Source organism: Homarus americanus, unplaced genomic scaffold, assembly GCF_018991925.1.
Source record: "Homarus americanus isolate GMGI-L3 unplaced genomic scaffold, GMGI_Hamer_2.0 scaffold19318, whole genome shotgun sequence".
Taxonomy (NCBI): Eukaryota; Metazoa; Arthropoda; class Malacostraca; order Decapoda; family Nephropidae; genus Homarus; species Homarus americanus.
This window is the reverse complement of record NW_024732238.1, coordinates 481690-493981: the sequence shown is the minus strand read 5'-3', so window position 1 is coordinate 493981 and position 12292 is coordinate 481690. Positions and strand designations below refer to the sequence as shown.

Sequence of the window (12292 nt, the reverse complement as noted above, 5' to 3'; positions counted from 1 at the left end):
CTCGAGGAAAGAGGTGTTGCCATGGTGAGGTACCTGGTAGTCCCCGCCGTGAGGTAAAGATGTACAGTATCATAAAGTTTCATAAAAGTTATTTATTTTTTGTGTACTATTATTACCTGTTGGGGCTCTCTCTCTCTCTCTCTCTCTCTCTCTCTCTCTCTCTCTCTCTCTCTCTCTCTCTCTCTCGGTTCAGTACATCCAGAATACAACACGTCCACTATTTCCTGACATTTATCTTAACCCGTCGTACAATAGTCATAATGGCGTAATAAGCGCCTTGGGTGTTACTCTCTCTCATCTCAGTGTTGTGTGGTGGGGAGGAGAGGATAACCCACATCCACACAACAGCCACCGAGTTTCGATAAGAGATTAGATAAGATTACTGTACTGTATACCTTCCGTCGTATCAGTGCCTTGGTGAGTATAAGTAGTGTTTATCTCTATATAATCAGCAGCACATATGTTCCCGAGGCCCCGTGAGTGTTCAGTTTATCCTCGGTTCATGGACGATGGTGTTGAGAGGAGCAGCAGCCTTGTTGTTGACAGTGTGCCTCCGTCTGGCTACACTGGACGCCGCCTGCCTCAACTCCCTCTTCTGTTACGATGACTTGTATCTTAATCGTGGCAGCTTCGTGATGCTGTACTCGAACCTGGAGAAGAGATCAGCTGTCACCTGTGCTGTTGTGTGTCTCCAACGGTGGCCAGAGACGAGTATAGTGATGGCCAAGCTGGTGGATGTTAACCAGCGTCTGGGGTGTGGCTGTGGTGACGACACGGCACTCAGTAACCACTCCGGGACAGTGCATGATTACTACGACTGTTATGTGTGTCCCGACGGTGACAACCAGAAGTGTGGGAGTGAGAGGACCACCAGTGTGTACCGGGTAGAGCACAACAGCGAGCTATGTGCCCGGGTACACTTCACACTGCCTGAGGTAATAAACTACACCACAACTACCATCACCGCACCAGAGCTTCCTTCCTTCACGACCCCAGCCAACGGGACACTGATGCTTCCCTCCACCAACACCACACACAACACCACCACCAGGCTACACAGAGTCATCACACACTCGGGGCCGCCTCAGCTGGTGTACACAGGCTGCTATAACGAGAACCACATCAACGAGTCCCTGGTGATGACTATGTTGGTGGAGCGTCCTGGCGCCAACATCACCCACTGTGCCAGAACCTGTGGCCTCGCTCACCCCTCCGCCGACCTCTACCTCGTGAAGCTCCTCAAACTTGATCGTCTCTACTGTGGGTGCGGGTGAGTGATGTATAGGGAGCGCGGTACTGTAGTAACACACTCCAAGAAGTATCTTTACGGAGGGGAGGTGGGGGAGGGGTTTCAAAATGAACACCGCGACTCCTGTTGTCTCGGTAAGGTGTCAAAATCCATCATACAGTGTGTTATGTTGTCTCACACAAACTCTTAATGATACTGTATGGCACCAGTTATGTAGGTAAAGTTACGGAAACAGGTATGTAGTGAGTATCTGTAGAAGTAAACAATAAGAGACACCTCACAACACGTCACCTAACCAACCATCGATTTCTTTGCCTCACAGGTGCACTAAACAAGAGACTTACACCTTTACGATACGCTTCAAGGGTCTTAATTATTATCTAAGGTTTATATACATTAATTTCCACCCCGTAACGGAAGACGAGGGAGGGTCACACAACTTCAGGGCCACAGTAACAAGACGAGGGAGGGTGACACAGCTTCAGGGCCACAGTAACAAGACGAGGGAGGGTGACACAGCTTCAAGACCACAGTAACAAGACGAGGGAGGGTGACACAGCTTCAGGGCCACAGTAACAAGACGAGGGAGGTGACACAGCTTCAGGGCCACAGTAACAAGACGAGGGAGGGTGACACAGCTTCAGGCCACAGTAACAAGACGAGGGAGGGTGACACAGCTTCAGGGCCACAGTAACAAGACGAGGGAGGGTGACACAGTTTCAGGGCCACAGTAACAAGACGAGGGAGGGTGACACAGCTTCAGGCCACAGTAACAAGACGAGGGAGGGTGACACAGCTTCAGGGCCACAGTAACAAGACGAGGGAGGGTGACACAGTCAGGGCCACAGTAACAAGACGAGGGAGGGTGACACAGTCAGGGCCACAGTAACAAGACGAGGGAGGGTGACACAGTGACACAGGGACCACAGTAACAAGACGAGGGAGGGTGACACAGCTTCAGGGCCACAGTAACAAGACGAGGGAGGGTGACACAGTTTCAGGGCCACAGTAACAAGACCACAGTACACAGCAGTTACAGTAACAAGACGAGGGAGGGTGACACAGCTTCAGGGCCACAGTAACAAGACGAGGGAGGGTGACACAGCTTCAGGGCCACAGTAACAAGACGAGGGAGGGTGACACAGCTTCACCACAGTAACAAGACGAGGGAGGGTGACACAGCTTCAGGGCCACAGTGCAATGTAAGACGAGGGAGGGTGACACAGCTTCAGGGCCACAGTAACAAGACGAGGGAGGGTGGACACAACTTCAGGGCCACAGTAACAAGACGAGGAGGGTGACACAGCTTCAGGACCACAGTAACAAGACGAGGGAGGGTGACACAGCTTCAGGACCACAGTAACAAGACGAGGAGGTGACATAAACTTCAGGGCTACAGTAACAAGACGAGGGAGGGTGACACAGCTTCAGGACCACAGTAACAAGACGAGGGAGGGTGACACAGCTTCAGGGCCACAGTAACAAGACTTCACACCTCCTCTCTCTGGCCTTCTGCAGGGTGACTTTAGCTCTGGGGAAGGACGCCGAGGAGGGTAACTGTGACTTATACTGCCAGGATGACTTCAAGCAATCCTGCGGCGGGTGGGTGTCCGTCAGCGCCTACACCAGGAGAACTAACGGTGGTGGTGGTCATGTGGCATCATACACCTCCTGCACCCCACTGATGACTCTCCTCTTCCTCCTGCTGGTGATGTGACCTCTCTCTCTCTCTCTCTCTCTCTCTCTCTCTCTCTCTCTCTCTCTCTCTCTCTCGTGTGTGTGTAAGATCCCTGTGAGCTGTGATTCTGAACCGAGCCAATAAAGAGCAATTTACGACGTTTTTCATTATATACACCAATAAAAACAATTTGCTGGATAATAGTAAAATAACGAAGAAGAGAATAATTAAAACAAAAAAAGAAATAAGTGAAAAATAATAAAATATGTAAAAATAAGTAACAATTAAGTTACGAAAATGTAAAATAAGTAAAAATGTGAAAAAAATAAATAAATAAAAAAATAATTAGTAAAATTAATGAAAAAATAAGATACGTAATGAGTAAAAATAAGTAACGAAAATATAAAATAAGTAAAAATATGAACAAATAAATAAAGTAAAGATACAAAAAAAAGGAACTGCATTTTTGACAACAAATGATTAATTAATTAACTTGACTCAAAATTTTCTTCATCATTATTAAGACTTTAGTTACAAGTTCTGGTGCTGCCTCATTATATTCATGGTGGTGGTGGTCATGTTAAAGAGGCCCCAGTCTTTATGGATTTCCTCAGTCTTATAGAAAGAAAGAAAGAGACAGACAGACAGGCGATATAGACAGACTCGTGTTGTCAGCAAAGAACAGATATCGCACAGAAGGGTATCGTAAACGCAAGGATAGGATATAAGAATTGCGATTTCAACGAGAGATCAGTTATCGTACGAGGGAAAAATCACAAGGACTAAGAGTTATCTTACTGAAAAATAATCTTAACGAGACAGACAGACAGAATAGCTATCGTTTGAAATAAAGATATTTGATAATTTTTCAACCACAAGATAATTGTTATTCCATGAAAAATATCGCAAATTGTAGGAAAAAGAAGAAAAGAAAAAGTATCGTACTCTGGAGGGAAGAATTATCGTACCTCAGTTAAGGACAGCGCGGCAGGCAGGGTAGGGGGGTCGGGGAGACAGCATCAGTCAGTCGACGCTGGACGCTCAACAAGTGTGTGTGCGTAGGTATATATGAGTGTGTGTGTGTGTGTGTGCCATCGAGGACTCCACATCTCCGTCACTCACCTACCGTACCCACGACCTCCTCCTTGCTAAGTCATGGCGCCGATACAACGAGTGACAAGTGATCAGTATCCCGCAATCGTGTATCTCTGAAGACAGATTCACTTACATTATAAAGTTATTTAGTGATGGAATTTGGCGACAGGTGTAGGTGATGGTCCCGGGTGGCTCACATTACTGTACTGTACACTGTGTCAGTATATCGTATCGGGAAAGGCCCCACTGACACATATTCAACAGTATAGTGATGTAGGACTGATGTGAACTCTGTCGTGTGAGATCTGATTAACACTGGCGACTGTGATTAATTAGAGGAAAAACACTAATGATCTTCACAGGGGAAAATGCTTGGGTGTGAATCATGTTGTAAATTAGTGGAGAACAAACAAGAGAAGTTATAATAATAATAATATAACAGGTGACCAATTAGACTGCTGAAGGTGTGAACATCGCCAGGTGTCAAGAACAACATCATGATGACAAAACTCCCCCACCACTACTAACATCCCCCCCCCTTCCTCCTCCACCAGTGTCTCCTCCCACTCATTCCACAAATTGAAGCCCTTCTATTGCCTGACTCGACCGCCAACTGTGATGTGACTTCCCACTCACCAACACCCAGAGACATATTCCCCCACTCACTCCCTCTTTCTCTCTCTCTCATCATTCTTCACCACCAACACGACCACTCTTCCTCCCTTCTCTTTAAGGATTCATTACCTGTTGATCCTCACCGTCCCCCGAGAACTACATAGTATCCTAGAGTTCCTGCCCGGGTCCTGCCACCAGTTGTAGGATACGTCACCTGTTGATCCACGTCCTCCTCGACCTACAGTATATCTGTTCCTCGACTAAAATCCTAAAGCGACCTTCCATTGCCGTCCTCGCCTCCACTCCTTCCCTCATCGCCCGATTTCAATCAGACGACCCCCCCCCCTCCTTCCCTCCTTGTCGCCCGGGGATGTGTGCTCCTCACGCTGAAGGGTGAGGAGCCTGTGATCTGCCCTGGAACCCTAGAAGTGATGTGCTCTCCTGTGGCCTCCGGAACACTAAAAGGCGTGTGTTCCACTGTGGGCCCCGGAACACTAGAGGGGGTGTGCTCCACTGTGGACCCCGGAACACTAAAAGGAATGTGTTCCACTGTGGGCCCTGGAACACTAGAAGATGTAGGCCCGGGAACACTAGAAGGAGTATGCTCTACTGTAGGCCCCGGAAAGCTAGAGGGGGTGTGCTCCTCTGTGGGCCCCGGAACACTAGAAGGAATGCGCTCGACGATGGGCCCGGGTTCTCTGGACGGGGGCGTGGGATCTCCCCGAACACCCACGGCAGGGACGGAGGTGAAGATGAGGCGGTTCACCCTCCCTAACCTCTTCCTCACCGTCGAGGGACAAGACAGGAAACTGGAGGAGATCTGTCCAGGTATCTACGAGTACACGGGTGAGTCCTGCCCAGGCTGAATGACCCCCTCAGAAAGTAGGTACTCATAATACTCACATCTGTCAACTCACACTAAATCACCTTAAATCACAATAACACACACTAACAAACATACATACATACATACATACATACACATCAATCATTTTACACACACACACACACACACACACACCGTTATTATCCACCACAACAGAAAACAAAACAAACGGACACAAACATTACCATCCCTCACCAACACAATGGTAACCCTGAATAAACAAAATTTGGCAACTCAAAATGGAAGGAATTACCAGTCAGTAAATGTTTGTGTGTGTGTTGGCGAGAGAGAGAGTGAGTGAGAGAGAGTGAGAATGAGTGTGTGTGAGAGAGCGAAATAGAGTATGAGTGCGTAAAAGAGAGAGAAAGTGAGAGTGATAGTGAGTAAAAAGAGATTGAAAGAGATAGAGAGATGAAAGGATGATGCCGAGAGAGAGAGAGAGCGAAAAATATAAAGAAAAAAGGAGAGATAAAGAGAAAGACAGATAAATAAAGAGACAAACAGACAGACAGACAGAGATAAACAGACAGACAGACAGAGATAAACAGACAGACAGACAGAGATAAACAGACAGACAGACAAACCCATACAAACGCAGTAAATCCAATAATCGCATCAACAACAAAAACATCTATATTAACAACCTCGCAATCTGTAGTTGAGAGGTTTAGCGATCAGTCAACACTACATCTATGTCTGTAATAAGGAATCACATCAAGATTAGCTCCCACCCCACCACCAAAAAAAAAAGCTAATTTGACCGGATGACTAAACACCCTATCGCTACCTAAGGGGTGGGAATTGGATAGATTGGGTTAGGTTAGGATAGGATTAATCCCCTATCCATAATAATCTATCGGGTTATGGTAGTAGTATAATTAATAATACTATACAATAATCGCTTTACGAGAATCGTTTATAGGGGCGTATTATATTCTCGGTCTCATAAACCAGTATAATTAGCCTCACCTGAGTGGCTATAATTGCAGGTGAGCAGAGGGTAATTATATAGGTGATTGGTCCTTGTCGCTGAGTTGTTATTATTAGTATTATTATTATTTACACATATTTATACTTGGTTTAAATAAAGATTGTGTACAGTTAGTAAAGGCATACATACATACGTACATACATACATACATACATACATACATACATACAGTACCTGGAGCCACAGTAGGGGGCAGACAGCTCTCGTGAATTTTTCCACACACACACACACACACACACACACACACGCACACACACACACACACACACTGACATTTTCAATTCCACTCCGGACGTCGTTTTATTACAGTTGTGATTAAAGTTATGGTTTTGAGAGAGAGAGAGAGAGAGAGAGAGAGAGAGAGAGAGAGAGAGAGAGAGAGAGAGAGAGAGAGAGAGAGAGAGAGGGGGGGGAAGGAGAGACAGGGGAGGGAGGGAGGGAGGGACAGACAGAAATTGATTGAAAAGTAGAGACAGAAGAAGAGAGAGAGAGAGAGAGATCAACCACACCCTCCACTCTCACTTAACACTATACTTGAGATAAAATCCCCAAACTTATAAAACCCAAGTAAGTAATCCCCGGCACTTAATCCCTTCTTCCAAAAAGGGAGGATTAAGGTGAGACAAGAAATAATCCCTTGAGTTGATTAAGATGAGAGGAGAGAGACAGATATTCTCTCTCTTTATTAATCAAGCTTAAAGGCGATTAATCTGACAGAGAGAGAGTGAGAGAGAGAGAGAGAAAAAAAGAGAAGTTTCAGTGTCCCCCTCTCTCTCTCTCTCTCTCTCTCTCTCTCTCTCAACAGGTGGTAGCGACAGAGGACTGTGGTAATAACACGACCCCCTCTCTGCTAGTTAATTACGGGTCACACAAAAGACATTATTTCATCCCTCGTGATACTGCAGGGAGGGGGAGGGGGGTGGGGGGAGGTAAGGGATGAGGGGGGAGGTAAGGGATGAGGGGGGATGAGGGAGGGAGGGAGAAAACGAAGACAAGGAAATGAGACAGACAAAGAATCACAGGAAAATTATAATCAAAGGAGAGAGAGAGAGAGAGAGAGAGAGAGAGAGAGAGAGAGAGAGAGAGAGAGAGACAAACACATCGTCCCCAGATCTCACATAAAACATCGTATATATGTGTTTGTTTGTCTGTTTACTTTACCCAAACAATCGATGACTCACCCGTGGTTTGTTATTTGTGTGTTTGTTTGTTTATACGTGTTTTAATGTCTTTGTTATTGTGATTGATTGTGTGTTTCTGTGTCAACAACTATTATTCTTGTTATATACGTGTGTTTCTGTGTCAACAACTATTATTCTTGTTATATACGTGTGTTTCTGTGTCAACAACTATTACTCTTGTTATATACGTGTGTTTCTGTGTCAACAACTATTACTTCTTGTTATATACGTGTGTTTCTGTGTCAACAACTATTATTCTTGTTATATACGTGTGTTTCTGTGTCAACAACTATTATTCTTGTTATATACGTGTGTTTCTGTGTCAACAACTATTATTCTTGTTATATACGTGTGTTTCTGTGTCAACAACTATTATTCTTGTTATATACGTGTGTTTCTGTGTCAACAACTATTATTCTTGTTATATACGTGTGTTTCTGTGTCAACAACTATTATTCTTGTTATATACGTGTGTTTCTGTGTCAACAACTATTATTCTTGTTATATACGTGTGTTTCTGTGTCAACAACTATTATTCTTGTTATATACGTGTGTTTCTGTGTCAACAACTATTATTCTTGTTATATACGTGTGTTTCTGTGTCAACAACTATTATTCTTGTTATATACGTGTGTTTCGTGTCAACAACTATTATTCTTATAACGTTTCTGTAACAACAACTATTACTCTTATATACGTGTGTTTCTGTGTCAACAACTATTATTCTTGTTATATACGTGTGTTTCTGTGTCAACAACTATTATTCTTGTTATATACGTGTGTTTCTGTGTCAACAACTATTACTCTTGTTATATAAGTGTGTTTCTGTGTCAACAACTATTATTCTTGTGTTTGTTGTTGTTTGTATGTATGTCTGTGTTCCAATGACCATTGAAAAATCACGGAAATAAATTCGTCCTGGCTGTAAGGGGGAAAATTTTCTTGCGAAATTACCCTCACTGGTAACCCCTAAGTCGAGGTTGCCAACAAGTTATTTTCCCCCCACCCAAAACGTAAACACAGACTACGAACCGAAAAAAAAATCCTTTACCATTCTCAACATTATTTAACATAAGACATTATTTAAGAAATAACATAGATGCTTAAAACAAACATTATTTTATGTATTAGTATTTACGTGTTATGTTTTAGAGTTTAGTGAAGTTAAAATTATAGTTAGTTTTAAGAGATGTTAGTGTGTTATATCAGTGTGCGTCCTTAAGAGTGTGTGTGTGTGTGTGTGTGTGTGTGTGTGTGTGTGTGTGTGTCGCGGTGGATTAGTGATCATGTGACCTGAACGGAACTATCATATCCCCTGACCCCCATATTGATCAATCTCTTGGAACAACAGAGGTCAAGATTGGTCAGGCTGGTGGTGGGTGGTGGTGAGTGGGATGATGGTGGTAGTGGTGGTGAGTGGGATGATGGTGGTAGTGGTGGTGAGTGGGATGATGGTGGTAGTGGTGGTGGAGGGATGATGGTGGTAGTGGTGCGAGTGGGATGATGGTAGTGGTGGTGAGTGGATGATGGTGGTAGTGGTGGTGAGTGGATGATGGTGGTAGTGGTGGTGGAGGGATGGTGGTAGTGGTGGTGGTGAGTGGGATGATGGTGGTAGTGGTGGTGAGTGGGATGATGGTAGTGGTGGTGGTGAGTGATGATGGTGGTAGGTGGTGGTGAGTGGGATGATGGTGGTGTGCGATGGCATGGTGTATGTAGTGTTTGGTGCGTGGTAGATGTTCTCTCCTGGGCTGCTGCTTTAAGGTTGGCGTGAAACTGATGTATATAAAAATAAAAGAAACATTTTCTTTCTCTCGCACACTAATTAGACTCTCTCTCTCTCTCAGTAAATATTAAACAAGTGTTAATTCATCGTGACGTCACAGATGTACATAACTGAACAACAACAGAAAAGTACAAACAAACTCATTATGGTGTACAGTACAATGACTAGTCTTGTACACTGGGTCTGGTGGTGGTGGTGTACATGTACTACTTCTGATGGTGATGTGTACTGTACCTTATTGTGTTTTCATTACTTCAGTACATCGTTTACTACAAGTATTATATGTACACTATAAGTGTACATTACCTCGGTTACATCACAATAGTACACCACACCTAAAAACACACTTGTACAAAACATTTCTACAACACAACTGTACATTACAATTGTACATCACCTCTGTACATCAATATACGTCAAAATTGTACATTACCTCTGTACATTACAATTGTACAACGTCTAAATATCACAACTCTACCACACAGCCACGCATTATTCTGTACACTACGCCTGTACATCACCTTTAAGCTTCCCTGCTGTACATGTCGTGTGTACATAACTTTTCTGCACTAGTTTCAACCACCGGAGCTGAGCGTTGGTTTGTACATTTTGCCTGTACATCAACTGTATCCAAACCCTCACTGTATCATTACTGTATTATGTAATGTATGTATAACTGTACATTATATTATCTTTGTATACATTTAATTAATATATGTATACAACACCTATGTATATTTATGTGTAGATCTTATACATTACACTTGTATTATCACCTCTGTACATAAAAACCTGTACAATATCAATGTACATCATTTGTGTACATTAGAGACGAATAATACCATATACCATTACTTTAGTACACACTCCCTTCATCACTAGTTTTGTACATCACACCAGAACACTCACTGTACACACTCCCTTCATCACTAGTTTTGTACATCACACCAGAACACTCACTGTACACACTCCCTTTCCCTATCACTAGTTTTGTACATCACACCAGAACACCCACTGTACACACTCCCCCTTCATCACTAGTTTTGTACATCACACCAGAACACTCACTGTACACACTCCCTTCATCACTAGTTTTGTACATCACACCAGAACACTCACTGTACACACTCCCTTCATCACTAGTTTTGTACATCACACCAGAACACTCACTGTACACACTCCCTTCATCACTAGTTTTGTACATCACACCAGAACACTCACTGTACACACTCCCTTCATCACTAGTTTTGTACATCACACCAGAACACTCACTGTACACACTCCCTTCATCACTAGTTTTGTACATCACACCAGAACACTCACTGTACACACTCCCTTCATCACCAGTTAAAATAGGTCATAGGAAATACAAACACATCCCTATAGCTGGAAGTTATAGAGGCCGGGACATAGACTATTAGCCGCTGGTGGGAAATTAAAATATATTGCTTTCACCTAACACCCCACCACCATCCCACCCCTCCCACCCCACCCCACCCCTCACCACTACTCCCTCCCCACCCCACCCCACCCCTCCCCACCCCTCACCACTACTCCCACCCCTCACTCTCACTACCCCACCCCACCCGACCCCTCAATAACCTGTAGATTAGAACCTCTATAGGAGATTTGAACCCTAAAAGTCATTATTATTATGCTATCTATTGTTAAGTTTATATTATTACTTCCTATATAAATTAATAAACACATTCATACAAATAAAACCCTTAACACAAAAAAACAACAACACATCAACGTAATATTTCATCTAAGTCACAAAAAATTATGTTAAGTTAATCTCTTTATTGATGCTCTTTTGTTTTGAACACACATCACCATCACCAACATCTGCACACACACACACACACACACACACACACACCACTTAACTCCCTCTTAGACTGACTTTATAGATGCTAGGAGTCTCAAGTTCACGCAGTATTCAATATCTTATAATCTGTTTGTTTACATTCACGATCATTTACTAATAGTTGAGCATCAGGAGGCAAAAGAGAGGGTGTCTGTCGCTCTCTCGTGTGATCCCAGTTGATGGGTTAAAACGAGTCTTTGTGGTGGTAATGGTGTGTCATTTGAAGCCTCCAATGTGTGTGTGTGTGTGTGTGTGTGTGGTGTGTGTGTCTCAGTTACCTCTCTTATCTTCTTTTCACCAAACATTTTCATATTTCAAATAAAGGAATTTTAATGACCTTGAGTACGGTACACTGCTGCCTCATTAAGGTGTGTGGATGGCGGCCAGGTGTATAATGAATGGTTTACGAAGAGAGTTACCTGAAGTTCCACAACACCTGTATTATGGAGTTCAAGGTACAGGTGTCTTTCAGCCTCACTACCTGTATGATGGCAAGAGTTCACCTGATGATTAAACACCTTAACGCTATACCTGACCCTACCTAACCTATGCTAACCTAACCTAACATAACCTAAACCAACCCTCCCCTACCCTGATTCGTTCCTATTACATTGCTCTCAATACCCTAAAAACACCTTCAGTTTAATGGTATATATAGACAGACCAATCACAATCCTTTACTTGTCTTTATTGGGATGTCATTGGCTGAATCGTCTTGCTTATTGTTATTGTTTGTATACCTTCACTGTTTATGTTAATGTGATGTTGCATGGTGATTTTTGTGATAAATCTCCTCTCTCTCTCTCTCCTCTCTCTCTCTCTCTCTCTGTAGGCTACTAATTCTCAATCCCCCTCTCTCTCTCTCCCTCAACAGGTCACAAGAAATCGACCGGTCTCCAAAATCCCCAAATCTCCTAGGTCTCCAGGTCTCCCAGGTCCAGGAG

At 43.6% G+C, this 12292-nt stretch overlaps 2 protein-coding genes across 3 annotated transcripts; both read left to right on the top strand.

Moving 5' to 3' along the window:
• The first annotated feature begins 455 nt into the window (after nucleotides 1-455).
• LOC121868187 lies at nucleotides 456-3082 on the top strand. Its single transcript, XM_042368495.1, has 2 exons — nucleotides 456-1270; nucleotides 2768-3082. Exons 1-2 carry the CDS (start codon nucleotides 510-512, stop codon nucleotides 2964-2966), a joined length of 960 nt encoding a protein of 319 aa, XP_042224429.1. The 5' UTR covers nucleotides 456-509; the 3' UTR covers nucleotides 2967-3082.
• Nucleotides 3083-3413: 331 nt separating this feature from the next.
• On the top strand, nucleotides 3414-12286 carry LOC121868260 (circumsporozoite protein-like). Of its 2 annotated transcripts, XM_042368655.1 has the most exons (3): nucleotides 3962-3981; nucleotides 4465-5483; nucleotides 12223-12286. In XM_042368655.1, exons 2-3 carry the CDS (start codon nucleotides 5069-5071, stop codon nucleotides 12264-12266), a joined length of 459 nt encoding a protein of 152 aa, XP_042224589.1. In that variant the 5' UTR covers nucleotides 3962-3981; nucleotides 4465-5068; the 3' UTR covers nucleotides 12267-12286. The 2 variants fall into 2 exon arrangements, with proteins under 2 accessions (XP_042224590.1, XP_042224589.1); XM_042368656.1 differs by having other exon boundaries at nucleotides 3414-5465.
• The last annotated feature ends 6 nt before the right edge of the window (nucleotides 12287-12292 follow it).